Source organism: Loxodonta africana, chromosome 16 (genome assembly GCF_030014295.1).
Source record: "Loxodonta africana isolate mLoxAfr1 chromosome 16, mLoxAfr1.hap2, whole genome shotgun sequence".
Lineage (NCBI taxonomy): Eukaryota > Metazoa > Chordata > Mammalia > Proboscidea > Elephantidae > Loxodonta > Loxodonta africana.
This window is the reverse complement of record NC_087357.1, coordinates 51,885,769-51,900,212: the sequence shown is the minus strand read 5'-3', so window position 1 is coordinate 51,900,212 and position 14,444 is coordinate 51,885,769. Positions and strand designations below refer to the sequence as shown.

Sequence of the window (14,444 nt, the reverse complement as noted above, 5' to 3'; positions counted from 1 at the left end):
ATTGCACAGAAAGAGGTTAGCATGTAAATTCCTGTCACACAAAGAAACCAGTGCCACTTAGGTTTTAACAGAGAAGTGTCCACAACTATCAGCAAAGCAACGGCATTGCTTCCAGAAATTTAGGGGTGCTTAAGGAAATGGATGCTGCCCTTCTCCCATAGCCCTCTGCTTTGTTGGTGGACCCAAACTCTTAAGGATGAGAGAAGAGGAAGACAAATGGTAGGGAGAAAGGGCGAAGAAGACTCTACTTTCCCTTCCACCTCAAACAGCTATTTAACAAGAGTGTAAGACTGTGTTTTTGGATAAGACTGAGAAATTCACTGAGCTATTTAAATAACCAAGAATTATTGAAAAGTTATTGGATCTTACTGACATATTATTTAATAATAAGAGAGTCAGGAATATTATGTAAAGTACAGTTTTTAGTACTTACTGGAAAAAAATTATTATGTTTAATGATTATTATCTCATTGAGTTGAGAATGCTCACTCAAAGTCTATTTAAAAGTTCACTCCCATCTGACATCAGGCCAATTGGCTAACCTATCTAGCTACAAAATAATGAAAAAATAAAATAATTATGAATCCTTAAAATATATTACAGAATTTATTATTGAGTTGAGTTTATAAGCAAATGCCAAACTCCTGCTTGTTTAACTTGCTGCTCCCCCTAGTCTAGTGTTTCTCAAAGTAAGATTTGAACCATCTGCCTCAGAATCATTTGACAGTCTTATTAGAAATGCAATCGCCTGGGAATTTCTGGAATATCTAGGAATGGATGCTGGGAATTTGCAATTTAAATCTCACATTTCTCTGATCCTATGCATTCTGAAGTTTGAAAATCATTGTATCATTTTCCGAGTAGCCTTATCATTTAAAAAAAAAAAAAAATTACTATGGTTTCTTACTAAGTTTAGCTTTGATTTTATTTTTTCTTTCCTTAGATAGAAACTTTACAAGTGTTACTAGAGTAGGATGTGTACTTAGAGTTTACCTAATTCATTATTCTTTTTACTAGAACAAAAAAAAGAGAGAGAGAATACCTTAACGATATATCTACTTGTTGCTTCTGATTCTCTCATGATTATTATTCTACCATTGTAGACATAATGGATACTCAATGAATAATTGTCCATTAATAAATTAGTTAATTAATTAATATAGAGGCTTTTAATATGCAATAATTCATAAGTAGCACTAATCATTAACCAGATATTTTCTTTATGTTTCTTGGAACAAAAATATTTATGAAAAATTTGGCAAAATGGAAATCTTAGATATTCCAAAGGATGGATTTAGCTAATAAGAATTAAGTTCAGTTGAAAAGAGCTCTGAAGAACAATGAGATCACTAACTGCTACCGCATAATAATAATTCTTTAAATGTTCAATGAAACTGCAAACACTTGTTCAATGAATATATGTTAAACCCCTGCTATATTCACCTTGCTTTGCTAGAGGTATAAATATTTCCCTATCATAGACTGGAAACCTTGAGCACTCTGTGAGGGGAGACAGAAAATACACAATTAAGTTGAAGGCAGTAGAATAAAATTTTATTTGAAAATAATAATGTAACATCAGAGCAAGGCTTAATCTTCAACTGGACAACAAAGAAAGCTTTTCTGTGTAGAAGTAGCCAAATTTTATACAGAGAAAAGTGAGGAATGAGGTCTTCAGGAAGGAGAAAAATAAGAACAGAAGTCAGGTGTGAAGATTCACGGCCTGAGAAGGAAAGAGAGGGGACTACAATGTAAGGACACGTAGACAGGAGGTACTTAGGCATGAAAGTCTTTCAGCTGCCACTAATAGAAAACTAAAGGAAAAGTGACTTTAATAAGGCCATAATCATACAAGTTGTTGAGAGACGGGATGGTATCAGGATTCATTAGTTCAGTGAGTCAAAGACATCACTAATCCAGGTTTGTTCATTTTCTGCTCTGCCATCCTCAGCATGTTAGTTCCTTCCCCTAGTTACTTCTTTCTTAAAGTGTAAATGAAGTTTCTGGGTGCTGCAAAGGGTTAACATGGCTCTACTGCAAACCAAAAGTTAAGGGTTAGAGTGCACCCAGAGGCACCTCAGAAGAGTGGCCTGGCAATCTACTTCCAAAAAATCAGCCATTGAAACCCTGTGGAGCACAGTTCTACTCTGACACACACAGGGTTAACTATGAGACGGACTCAACTGGACAACAGCATGTTTAAAGTGAGAATACATTGCCCTACGCTGAATGGTGCTTATGACAGAGCAGAAGAAGGCACTTTAAGATCACCTTGTATGGCCCACAGGTTACCAGGAAGGAAATTCAATTCCACAGGGGGTAGCATGAAATTTAACTAATGAGCAGTATTTCTGGGGCTTAAAAGAAAGGTAACCTCTAGCCCAGAGTCCTTTTTAAAAATCATGGTTTCAAGTTAATGTTTGTATTTAATGCTTGAAAATACTTTGAATATAGAATGGGTACCAATATTGGAAAGGGCTGTGATGTAGAAATCACAAATTATTATGTTTGAATATTTGGTGTTAAAACAAATGAAGAAAAGATAATATGATAATAGGGAAGATTTTCAGATACCTTGACTTTGACTTAGCAGTATCTCAGGGCTATTGATGAATGACACTAATAATATATGAAAAATTACCACAGGAAATACGTTTCCTGGTTATCATTATCAAAGGACTCTCATGTAACCTATTGATCAAAATGAAACATTTTGAGGAATGATAAGAATATTAATTCTGAAACTTACAACCACATTCTATTTTCAGACGATAAGCATGCTATCTATAACTTTCAGGGGGACTAAATTACAATATCGGGTTTTCTGTCTAATTTATCTTATATTGAAATTATCTAAAGTCTGTACCCTTCACTATTTGCAGACGTCCAACGACACCTTTGAAATTCCCCTCATGCTGACGGGAAATGTAGTGTTAAGGAAGAGACTCAACTATGAAGATAAGACTCGTTACTTTGTCATTATCCAAGCTAATGTGAGTATTCAATGTCTGTAATGTTGTGCCTGTGAGTCTATGAACTAAAGAACTCATCCAAAATGTAGTGAGTGTTCTCAGAGTTCTTGGTGTAATTTCTGGCCTAAAGAGGTCGCCAATGTCCTCAGTGGAATTTGTGTTTTATATTTTTCTATATGGGGAAGGGGATGGGCTGGGATGGGGGAGGTGGTTATTTCCACTCATTGTATCCTCACTCTCTGAATTCCTCACATCTACTGCCTGCTGTCCCATCATTTGTTTTTGCCACATACCATTATCTATAGCTTCATGTTTACAGGGGAGAATGATAGCTGTATCTCTATACTATCTTTATTTTTTTTTAATTTTCTCTTTTTTATTCTTTTGTATGTAAAATGATGTATAATGTAAACCATGTACATTAAAAAAAAAAAAAAAAAAACTCGTTGCCATTGAGTCAATTCCAACTCATAGCGACTATATAAGACAAAGTAAAACTGGCCCATAGATTTTCCGAGGAGCAGCTGGTGGATTCAAACTGCCAACCTTTGGGTTAGCAGCCTAACACTTAACCACTGTCCCACCAGGGCTCCAAAGCACATACATTAGAAACCCACATATTCTCCTGGAGTCATGAGGAGAGTTCAAATATAAGCAATCAAGTTTGACTTTTAAGTAGATGGTATCTAAGAGGCTAATTAGAGGGCTGAGGATAAGTTATTGAACATTACTCAGCTTTGACCTCTCTGCTTATGGCACAAGGATTTGATTGATTTGCAAAAAGGACCCTTTAAATTACATGCAGTTGGATGGTTTCTTTTTATCAATGTGAACATGCTATGATTCTTAATTAAGGTGGATGAGTTTTGATTAATACACACTACAAAACTGACCATTTAGATTTGTAAAAGTGCTTGCAATGTTATTACCCATAATGATTATTTTAAATATGGTTATACAGTGGGGAAATGATTAATTAAAAAAAAATAATAAAGTGGAAGCACAATCTAATAAAAGGAAGTTCAAGGCAGTATAAAAATCAATAGATTTTACTTTTATTGAACATTTCAATATATCTTTTTTCCCACAAATTCCAATTCTGATGTTTCCCTAAATTACAAAGAAATCAAAGTCTTTCTTTATAAATAGATTTTCTTCAAAGCCAGTTGTTTTTTGTGCTGCTGTAATCTGGAATCAAATACTAAGTGCTCTGGGCTACTCAACTAATTATCAGAAAGAAAAAAGTTTCCATTTAATTTGGAATCATAACAATAATCATTTCTGAATTATCAATCATGGGGCTCTCCTATGTTTTCTAAAATATAAAATATCTGGATAAGAGACACTGGCTGTCTTTCATCACAGGATGTTAACCCCCCCCCCAAAAATATCATAGTACTCACATCTCTTTCCTTGTTTCCTCTTTTTTCTTAGTGGATATGAATAGGCAAGGAAAGTATGTAAACATAATGGATTTGGAACATAAAAATGTATTTCTATACTTTTAGATTTCATTTTCTGTAAACAGCGTTTCAGTGGGGGGGGGGGGGGGAAGAAAACCCCACCCTGACATTCTCTCATGTCTGCTTCCTGCTAACATATGGGATTCGTGCTAATTTTGTATTCTTTGCTTTTGGCTCTGCAGTTTCTGGGGCATTTTCTGAAGAGTGGAAGTAGAGATGGTAGGAGAGTGGTGATAGTCTAAGGGAACCAATGTTGATAAAATATTCAAGTAGAAAAGATACGTAAACTTGTGGAAATGTAAAAATTCATCAAAATCTCTCTACTGGTATGCACAAAAATTAAAGAGAATTAGGTAAATGTCTCAAACAAAAAAGATGCTTAAAAACCAACAAAAGACCTACTTCTAAAGTGATTTAGAGGAAGGCAATTTGTTCCATGCTTTTGTTTTTTCAATAAATAAATATAACAGAATCAAGTTACTAGAGTAATTTTTAAAATTACACTTAGTGATATTCCAGCTATCATTGATGAACAGAAGCAAGACAAGCCTTTATGTAGTCTTAGCTAACGGAATTAAGGCCAGCATATTCAGGGCAAGTCTAATTATGTTGCATTTTCTTTTTTTTTTTTTTCTTTCTATGCTGCAAATACCTGATAAAGTAATAGAATAGAATTTAATATATGTATCTATGAGGGAGTCTGGTAGGTGCTGCTAGCCACTTTGTTAAAATACAAACTTGAATATTTGAATATTTAAATTTTAGAAGTCTGTTTATTACAGTGGAAACCCTGGTGGTATAGTGGTTAAGATCTACAGCTGCTAACCAAAAAGGTCAGCAGTTCGAATCCACCAGGCGCTTCATGGACACCCTATGGGACAGTTCTACTCTGTCCCATAGGGTCGTTGTGAGTCGCAATCAACTCGACGGCAACGTGTTTTACTTACTCCAAGGCTCTTATGACATTGCCACAAAATTAAATTAGAACGTTGGCATGCTTGTCACATACTCATATTTAAAACTAGTTTTATATAATTTCAGGTTATGTGTTAGAGTTCGCATCTCTCCTCCTCCCACTCTGCACAACCAATACTTGCTTAATACACTGCTAAACACAGCAAATACTAAATGAATTAGACATTAGCATTTTTCACTAGTTTGATCATATAATGTTTGTTAATGGAAATATTTTATTGCAAGGAGTATTTGATGAAAATGTAGAAATTGAAGTCCCACCTGTTATCTGACAGTGAAAATTGTCTTCTTTGTCTTAACTTTTAGTCACATTTAAATTATTTGTAATTTTATAAAAAATTGGCTTTATGGAAAGACTGGTTTATGACAATAAGTATTTATCTCTTCATTATTTACAAAAAGTAGCTTTCCTTCGATGATCTAATAGGTACATATCTTTAAAAAATATAGTTCTTAGTAATGTATTGATGAAAATATCTATTTAGCAAATAATGCATTCAAAACATTTGAGTGCCTTTGATATGTCAGGTACCACATTAAAATATGACTCTGAAGAACTTTACATTGTATTGCCATCATATGGGGTGATAGGATTGGATGCCTTGCATAAAGATGCGAAGGATTCAGGGACCAGGTTGAAACCACTTCCCCTGTGGACATTGACGTGATTCTCTTGGTAGGTCATATGCTTCCACTGAATATTCTTTATGGCTTTTTTTATTCTGTGTTGAAGATATGTTTATAGTTTTAATCTTCTGCATGCTGATTTTTATGAAGGATTGTTTCTCATATCACCTGCAATTTCTTTGATATAGCTGTATTGCAATTTTCAAACAGTGAAATATTTTCTTTAAATGGAAGTTAGAGACTTCATTTTACTAAATGGTTAATGTTAGGAAATATACAGTAAAACCTGTGAAAGCCAGCACCTATATAAAGTGAAAACCTATCGGAGAAGGAAAATTCAAATATTTTCTACTAATAGACAGCAATAGAAAAGTGGTAAGAATGCGCCCTGTCAAAGGTGGAAACTTGGCAGATCCAGAAAAACAAGGCAGTCAAGTTCTAGCTCTCACAGGTATCATTGTATTTGAAATAATAACGCATGATGAGAAAATACAAGTTAAATGTTAAACTTGGGTAATTTCTTAAAAAAGATATTTATGCTTGGCAATTATAATCATCTATTCTATAAATTAATAAAATTATTTTCTTTAAATAAAGAGGGAAAAAAGAAGAAAAACACAGAAAGAAAACAGAAGGGAGGAAGGACAGTACAGTTCTTAGTAGCTTTTAATATATATTAGATTCTAAAACAACACTGAATGAAAATGCAAAATTAATGAAAGCATGGAAAATATTTCCACAAACAATTTTTTCTAGCACTCACAATTTAAAAATGTTATTTTTTGTATCCAGAAAAGTCATGTAAAGTAGCATTTTCCTAGAAAGAGCAAAAGTTTTTCATGTCTTTTTGGTTTTGTTTTTATTTTTTTTTATTTCAATTTCCAGCGGCTTTGTTAAATGTTTAGTTAATATTTTTCCTTAGATTAAATTCAAATCAATTCAGGATTTTTTTCCCCACTGTATCTTAAGCAGTCATGCTTTTATAATGTCAATTTGACAAGCTAGTTATATTTTTCAAAAATTTACAATAAGCCAATAATTAAAGTTAAAAATCAGTGGTGCAAAATTTAAAATAAACTCATAAATTACAGTTAAATTTAAGTGGTTGAGCGCTCCACTACTAGCTGAAACGTTGGTGATTCGAACCCCCTCAGAGGTGCTTTGGAAGACAGACCTGGTGATCTGCTTCAAGAGGTCACAGCCTTGAAAACCCTATGGAGCATTTTTACTCTGCACGCATGGGGTGGCCACCAATCAAAATTAATGGATGGCAACTAACAACAACAACAATATACTTAAAAACCCAGACATTTAAAGTATACTTTTAAAAAGTTTACTTGTGAACCACCAAAACCACCTCACATCCCACTTACTGCTGCTTTTATACGTACACTATTGATCTAGATATAATAAACAGAGTTGGAAAATTTAGAACAATTTTGGAAGGAGATTTTGTAAAATTTCTATTACCTGTAAATTTAATCAATCTTAATTGTCAGTGAGTCTTGCAGGAGTTATTCTTGGTTTTATTTATCCTTTAAAAAATTTAAACATTTGTGTTTAAATATATATTATATATGTACATATTTGAAATATGTACATATTTGATCACAATCTATCTTATAATGGAACAAAACATCAAAGACTGCTAGAGCCACAAAGTAGTCACATCCCAGATAAGTCTGCATTTGCAAATTCCAACCATAGAGATTTCTGCTCTCTGAGAGCTTACATTAAAGCAATTCTTTCCAACTTTTTTGAACAATCAGATTGGGAAAGAGCATAACTAGAATGCAGTGTTACACAAAGTTTAAGAAAGATTTAATTGTTACGTAAATATTAATGTCTGGCAACTATCAACAGAAAGAATTTTATGAAAATGTAAAGTAATATATCAGCGTGTTAGTAGAATTACTTTTTAGAATGGTAAAGAATAGAATTTTAAAGAGACGGAAAAAATACAAGAATGATTCTTCAAGGTAATTATTAGGTGCTAAGAAAGTAAAGACATTTCCAAATTCTACCATAATGCCTCTCTTTAGATAAATATAATCAGTGCAAATTTCTAATAAGATTACTTCCCACTCCTTAGGTGTGGGTACACAGAGTGATTTGTGCAAAGAAATGCAAAGGAAGAGAGAGTAATTTTACAGTGGAGAAACCTGACAACCATAACCTCAGCCAGGTGATCAAGGTTAATATCAGTGATATGCCATGTTGATAATATGTACCTTTGATAAGATGTGATGAAAATGGCACTTTATCTCTGTGGTCTTCCTCCCCAAATCTCACAAACCCAGTCTAATCATGAGTCTGTAAGACAAACTCCCATTGGAGGACATTCTGCGTAATATCTCACTAGTACTTCAAATTATCAAGGTCATCAGAAACAAGGTATATCTGAGAAATTGTCACAGCTTAGAGGAGCCTAAGGAAACCTGATGACTAAATGTAAAGTGGTATCCTGAATGGAATTCTGGAACAAAAAAGGACATTAGGAAAAAACTAGGGAGATTTAAATAAAGTATGGATTTTAGTTAATGACATCTGTCAACATTGGCCTCAACTGTAAGAAATGTACCATCCTAATGTAAGATATTAATAATAGGGAAAACTGGATGTGGGGTTTATGAGAACTCTCTGTGTTATCATCACAAATATCCTGCAAATGTAAAACTGTTCCAAAATAAAAAGCTTACTTTAAAAACTAACCTCAGTTTACAGCTACAGATCCTAGTAGTTATGTATTTCCTTCCTGCTTCTTACCAAACTTTAATAATAGAAGAATTCCTTTTAACCCAAGAAGCAGCTATCCTAGTGAATTACTTAAAGTATTTTTTTTTTTTTTCTCTTTATAAGCTGTCTCAAAACAGATGCAAGAGACTCAGTGGACAAAATTCCTATGAAACCTGTTATTATCCAACTTATAAAATAAAATGTTAAAGGCCAAAACTATATAAGCTTAAGCTTAGCTATTATATTTTTTAAGAAAGTTGGATTTGAAAACAAATGCATTTCAAGTGGAATCCCAGCCTCAACACCTCAGTGTTAAATTAAGCAAGTTCCTTTTCAATTATGAAAAAAGAAAAAGAAAAAATAGCCTACGTTATGCCCTAATGTCTATAAACCATCTTATTGAAACGTCGTTCTTCCCACAGGACCGTGCACAAAATCTGAATGAACGACGAACCACCACCACCACCCTCACAGTGGATGTTCTGGATGGAGATGATTTGGGGCCAATGTTTCTGCCTTGTGTTCTCGTGCCAAGCACTCGTGATTGTCGCCCAATCACCTACCAAGCCACCATCCCTGAGTTGAGAACTCCGGTAAATACATTCTCATCTTTTCTCCTTTGCTTCTACCTCTTTAACCCTAACAGGATCCTATTTAAGTTTTTTGCAGATCAAATGACTGAGAACAGCAAAATTCACTATGTGATTGTGGTAAATTTTTGGTCACTGTGCATACTTATATCATTTACAAAGTAGAAAGTATGTCCTGAAGGACGAGTCTTTTGATATTGATCACCTTATATTATTTTTTCTACCTATAAATCACAACAGAGTTCAGTTGCCAAAATATTCTAAGAAACTCCAAGAAATAACTGCAGTGTTTCCCTCAATTCATACTTAAAAAATGCAGTCCTAAATCTGAGGATACACAAAAAGGACACCAATACAGGATACTTTTTAGCCCCTTAGACTTCTGAAATGTTATTGGAGATTTTAAATTTCACTGTTTGGAGGTGGGAGTCAACCACAAAGGTGAGGCGTGAATACATATTTTCTGTACTTGGTTCTGCATCTCTGTGTGTGTGCATGTTTAATGCTAATGGAGTCATAAATTGCTGTCAACTTGGAATTCATACTTTGATCCTCCCTAGATGATAAATATGTATACCTAAAAATAAAGAGTTATAAGTCAAAAAGATATCCTGCCAAAGCTAAAATATTAATTTCAGCCTTAAATAGAAAATATTAATTGGCTTTTAAGAGAAGTCTAATTCCTGGAAGCCAACCATTTAACTAATATCCGCCATTTTTCTTGAAAACGTTCTGCTCCCTGAGTTAGTAACATGCCTTGCAATGCCAAAATTTGTTGAGAGATACGTGATTATTTTTCAAATCATGTGTGAGTTGTGTTTTGGGGTCCTCTATTTGGATTTTAAAAATAAAACAGGACTTTCTTCTTCTAACCTCTGGGTGAATTCAAACTTCCAATCTTTTGATTAGCAGCTGAGAGCACTAACCTTTTGTACCACTCAGGGACTCAACAGCAATAGATCTGAAGAGCAACTTGAGAATGACTTTTGCTAGTCTAGGTTCTCTAACTGATTGGCATAAACAAAAAAAATCTGGAGGGAAAAAAAGAATAAAAGTTATGTGCATGTAAGGAAGAAATTATAAATTTTGGATAATAAGTAATACTGCATGCAAAAAGGGGCAATGCAAAACTTATCTGTATGAACAGATGTAGTTTACCTAGTTATATGTCATAACACCATTTTATTCAATTTCAAAAAGAAGAGTATTAAAGATTATGAACATAAATTTTTTTTCTTTATAAAGGCTTAACTGGAAATATGAAGGAAAATATATTATTTTTAGTATTAACTTATATTCCTGTGTATTTTATGTAGCTGGCATGCCAGTGAGACAAGAGAAGGTATACACTGGTACTATAATAATTCAGTTAAATGAATCAATCTGAAGAAATGTGTGGGAATTTACTGATATACTGCGAGAAGACAAGGATGAAACAGTCTGCTGCTTGAGAAGCAGAGTATATTGATTTTGTTTTTATAAAGAATCAGTTGATTTCTCTTCCAACACACTCAAAATTGGGCTAATAGATATGCTTAGCTTTAAAGAGGTCACTTTATATTATAGTCACTATATTGATTCCCTCATCATTTATAATGGATTGTAATAACCACATACAGACAGATGACTGTCCTATTTTGAATGTTGCTTTGCTTAAGCATGGGATTTTTTTCTTCCCTGCTTTTTTAATATGGTTGAGCCATTCCTTAACATCTGTGACACAAGAGGGTTCTAGCGCTATTCATTTAACTAATTGTAGCACATATTTATGCATTACGAGGCATAGTTTTATTGTCATGTAGAAGAAAATTAAGTATATTTACTTGGTGAATTAGATACCTGTTCTGTCAATTGCTACATAACAAACCACAAAACTTAGGGTTTAAAGCAACAACAATATTTTGCTCATAAAGTTGCAATTTTGGTAGGACTTGGGGAAACTGCTAATATCTGACCCACACATCATCAGCTGAGGCATCTTGCTGTTGGCCAGGTGCCACTTTAAGGACGATTTACTTAAGTGCTGAGAATGTTAGTTTTGTCAGTTGGCTTGGAGCTCAGCCAAGGCTATGGAATAGTGGCGTCATTTCCACTTCATGTGGGTCTCTTAGAGGCTGTTTGGCCTTCCTCACAGCCAGGTACTGAAATCCAAAAGCAAGCTTCCCAAGAGAAGTAGGCAGAAACTGCGTCACCTCTTACAACCTGAGAAAAATAGAAGCTGTATCACCTTTATGAACTAGCCCTGTAATTGCATAGTGTTACTTCAGTTGTAATGAAACCTCTGCCAGATTCAAGGGGTAGGAATACAGACTCTGCCTCCTGATGGGTGGAGCACCCAGTTACATTGTAAGAAGAGAGTATGAAGAAAAAAATTGTGGCAATATTTGGAAAATAAAATCAGTCATAGAACTGGAACCATGTTTTCATGTACTATTTTTGACATTGCCATTTGGATTCCCTCCGGATTACTAATACTAAGAACTTGAGTTAGCTTTGTAGTTTCACATATAAATTGCTGTTTATTTCTGTCTTTTCATTTTTATTTTGTTTTTCTGTTTTCCTTTATATAAAAAAAAATAGCTGCAAATTACAATAAGTAAGATCTTGCTATTCACATAGAGAGAACTAACCATTCGTGTCAGCTAAACAGGATGTGATGACTCTAATTACATACTTGCTAATCCTTTCCTGAACTAATTCTTCAAATTTTGAAAGGTTTGACACCTGCTCACCTTCTGTGTTGATGTGAAATTTTCCGCCAATTATCTCAGTGGTATTCTTGACTTGAGAGACCATTCTTAACCCCAATACAATGCATGAAGAATTTATCAGCTTAGAAACTTAAAGAATGATAGTGTAGTGTAGTATTTAACTAATGAACTAGAATATAATAAAAATAAAACCTACTATATATTGAAATTAAATAATCATGTTTTTAAATAAACATATACATGTAGTTATATATACTTTTCTACTATAGAAAGCTGTCTCCAGCAATAACTATCTTTACAAAGACTAAGATTAATATTACATTAAATATGAAAATAAATAAATTTGGTGTTCCAAGAGAATTAAAGTAGTCAGTAATCCTGTGCTAACTGTTATCTATTCATTATTTCAACAAATATTGACTGGACCGTGTTGCTGTTAGCTGCTGCTGAGCCAGCTCCAACTCATGGCTACCTTGTGTATAACAGAATGAAATGTAGCCTGGTTCTGTGCCATCTTCATGATTATTGGTATGTTTGAGTCCATTGTTGCAACTATTACAACTATTGTTTAGTGCCTCCCTACTTAGCTGACTCGTCTTTCAGCACTATATTCTCCTGTCAGTTTGTTGTACAGTGGTGACTTGTATGTTGCTATGATGCTGGAAGCTATGCCACTGGTATTTCAAATGCCAACATGGTCACCCTTAGTGGAAAGATTGCAGTGGGGCTTCCAGACTAAAACAGACTAGGAAAAAAGTGTTGGTGATCCACTCATGAAAATTAACCAATGAAAGTCTTATGGATCACAACAAAATATTGTCTAACTGGACCCTAAAATAGACAAACTGTATGCTAACTGAGTAGCCTAGGCGACTAGGGTAAGATAAAATCCTTCCAAAATATATTATTATGCAAATTTATTCTCAGTTTCTGACTATCTTAAAGTTATTATGCATGTAAGATTGAGATTGTCTGGTATTATGGAAAAAACCTGGAGAATTTGGAGAATATAGGGGCCAAGCATCTCTGTTTTCTACAAAGACACAGTAAATTCTTACATATTTCTTTATTTGAACAGTAATATACTTTTGTTTAAGGAGCCCTGGTGGTGCAGTGGTTAAGAGCTTAGATGCTAACTGAAGCGTTGGCAGTTCAAATCCACCAGCTGCTCTACAGGAGAAAGATGTGGCGGTCTGCTTCTGTAAAGATTAGAGCCTTGGAAAACCTATGAGACGGTTCTACTCTGTCCTACAGGGTTGCTATGAGTCAAAACTGATTCAACAGCAACAGGTTTGGTATTTTTTGTTTCTTATATACTTGTTTGGTAGGTTGGTTGGTTTCTTGGTTTGTTTTTGGTGAGTTATTTTCCCCTGGAAAGAAGTGGTATGAGATATTGGCATGTTATCTATGTGTTTACTGTGTATATTTATTGCAGCATGTGGTTTTCAGTATTTCAGTACTAGTTGCTTACCAGACATACTCTTCTAATAGCCAGAATCCACGCCCTATTTTTTTTCTCTTCCTTTTTAAAGCTTTGGGTTTAGTCCCAATAATCTCTAGTCACAAATACCTTCACTGCAATCTTTGTTATAAGTCAGGTTTTCATGTACTTGTCAAAGATAGCTCCTCTGCTTTATTTATGATGTTTTTCCATCAGCCCTTCAGTGAAGCTTTCTCAGTTATTAGAAGAGTGGTGGTGATTTTCAGTGTTTTTTTTTTACAACATTTATAATTTCTTCTTGACTCATACTTTCATTAAATGTGTTGCAGTCTGGCAACTCTCTTCTCTCAAGTCTTTAAAAACCTACTGATTCTTCTCCTTACCTTGATGGCTCTTTATCTGAGTTTCTACCCTTTAACCTTTGATATCTTTGGTTTTTTTTGTTGTTGTCTTTTTTTCGTTTCAAACCAAATCACTCCTCTTGTATATATATCTACATATAAAATAAAAAAAAATTATAGAACATTCTCTAGAATAGACCACATATTAGGTCATAAAACAAATCTTTGCAGAATCCAAAACATCGAAATATTACAAAGCATCTTCTCAGACCACAAGGCAATGAAGCTAGAAATCAATAACAGAAAAACTAGGGAAAAGAAATCAAATACTTGGAAAATGAACAATACCCTCCTGAAAAAAGACTGGGTTATAGAAGACATCAAGGAGAGAATAAGGAAATTCATAGAAAGCAACGAGAATGAAAATACTTCCTATCAAAACCTCTGGGACACAGCAAAAGCAGTGCTCAGAGGCCAATTTATATCGATAAATGCACACATACAAAAAGAAGAAAGAGCCAAAATCAGAGAACTGTCCCTACAACTTGAACAAATAGAAAGTGAGCAACAAAAGAACCCATCAGCCAC

General features: G+C 34.1%; 1 protein-coding gene across 17 annotated transcripts in view; it reads left to right on the top strand.

Moving 5' to 3' along the window:
- Window positions 1-14,444, top strand: part of PCDH15 (protocadherin related 15) — an 853,216-nt gene that overhangs the window by 325,841 nt on the left and 512,931 nt on the right. For 16 of the 17 annotated variants that reach the window (XM_064269614.1, XM_023546967.2, XM_023546966.2 and 13 more), the window contains 2 exons: window positions 2,883-2,993; window positions 9,196-9,366. In XM_064269614.1, the coding sequence (XP_064125684.1) occupies window positions 2,883-2,993; window positions 9,196-9,366 (282 nt within the window). The remainder of the gene's footprint in view (window positions 1-2,882; window positions 2,994-9,195; window positions 9,367-14,444) is intronic. The other variant, XM_003409264.3, reaches the window with a different exon arrangement.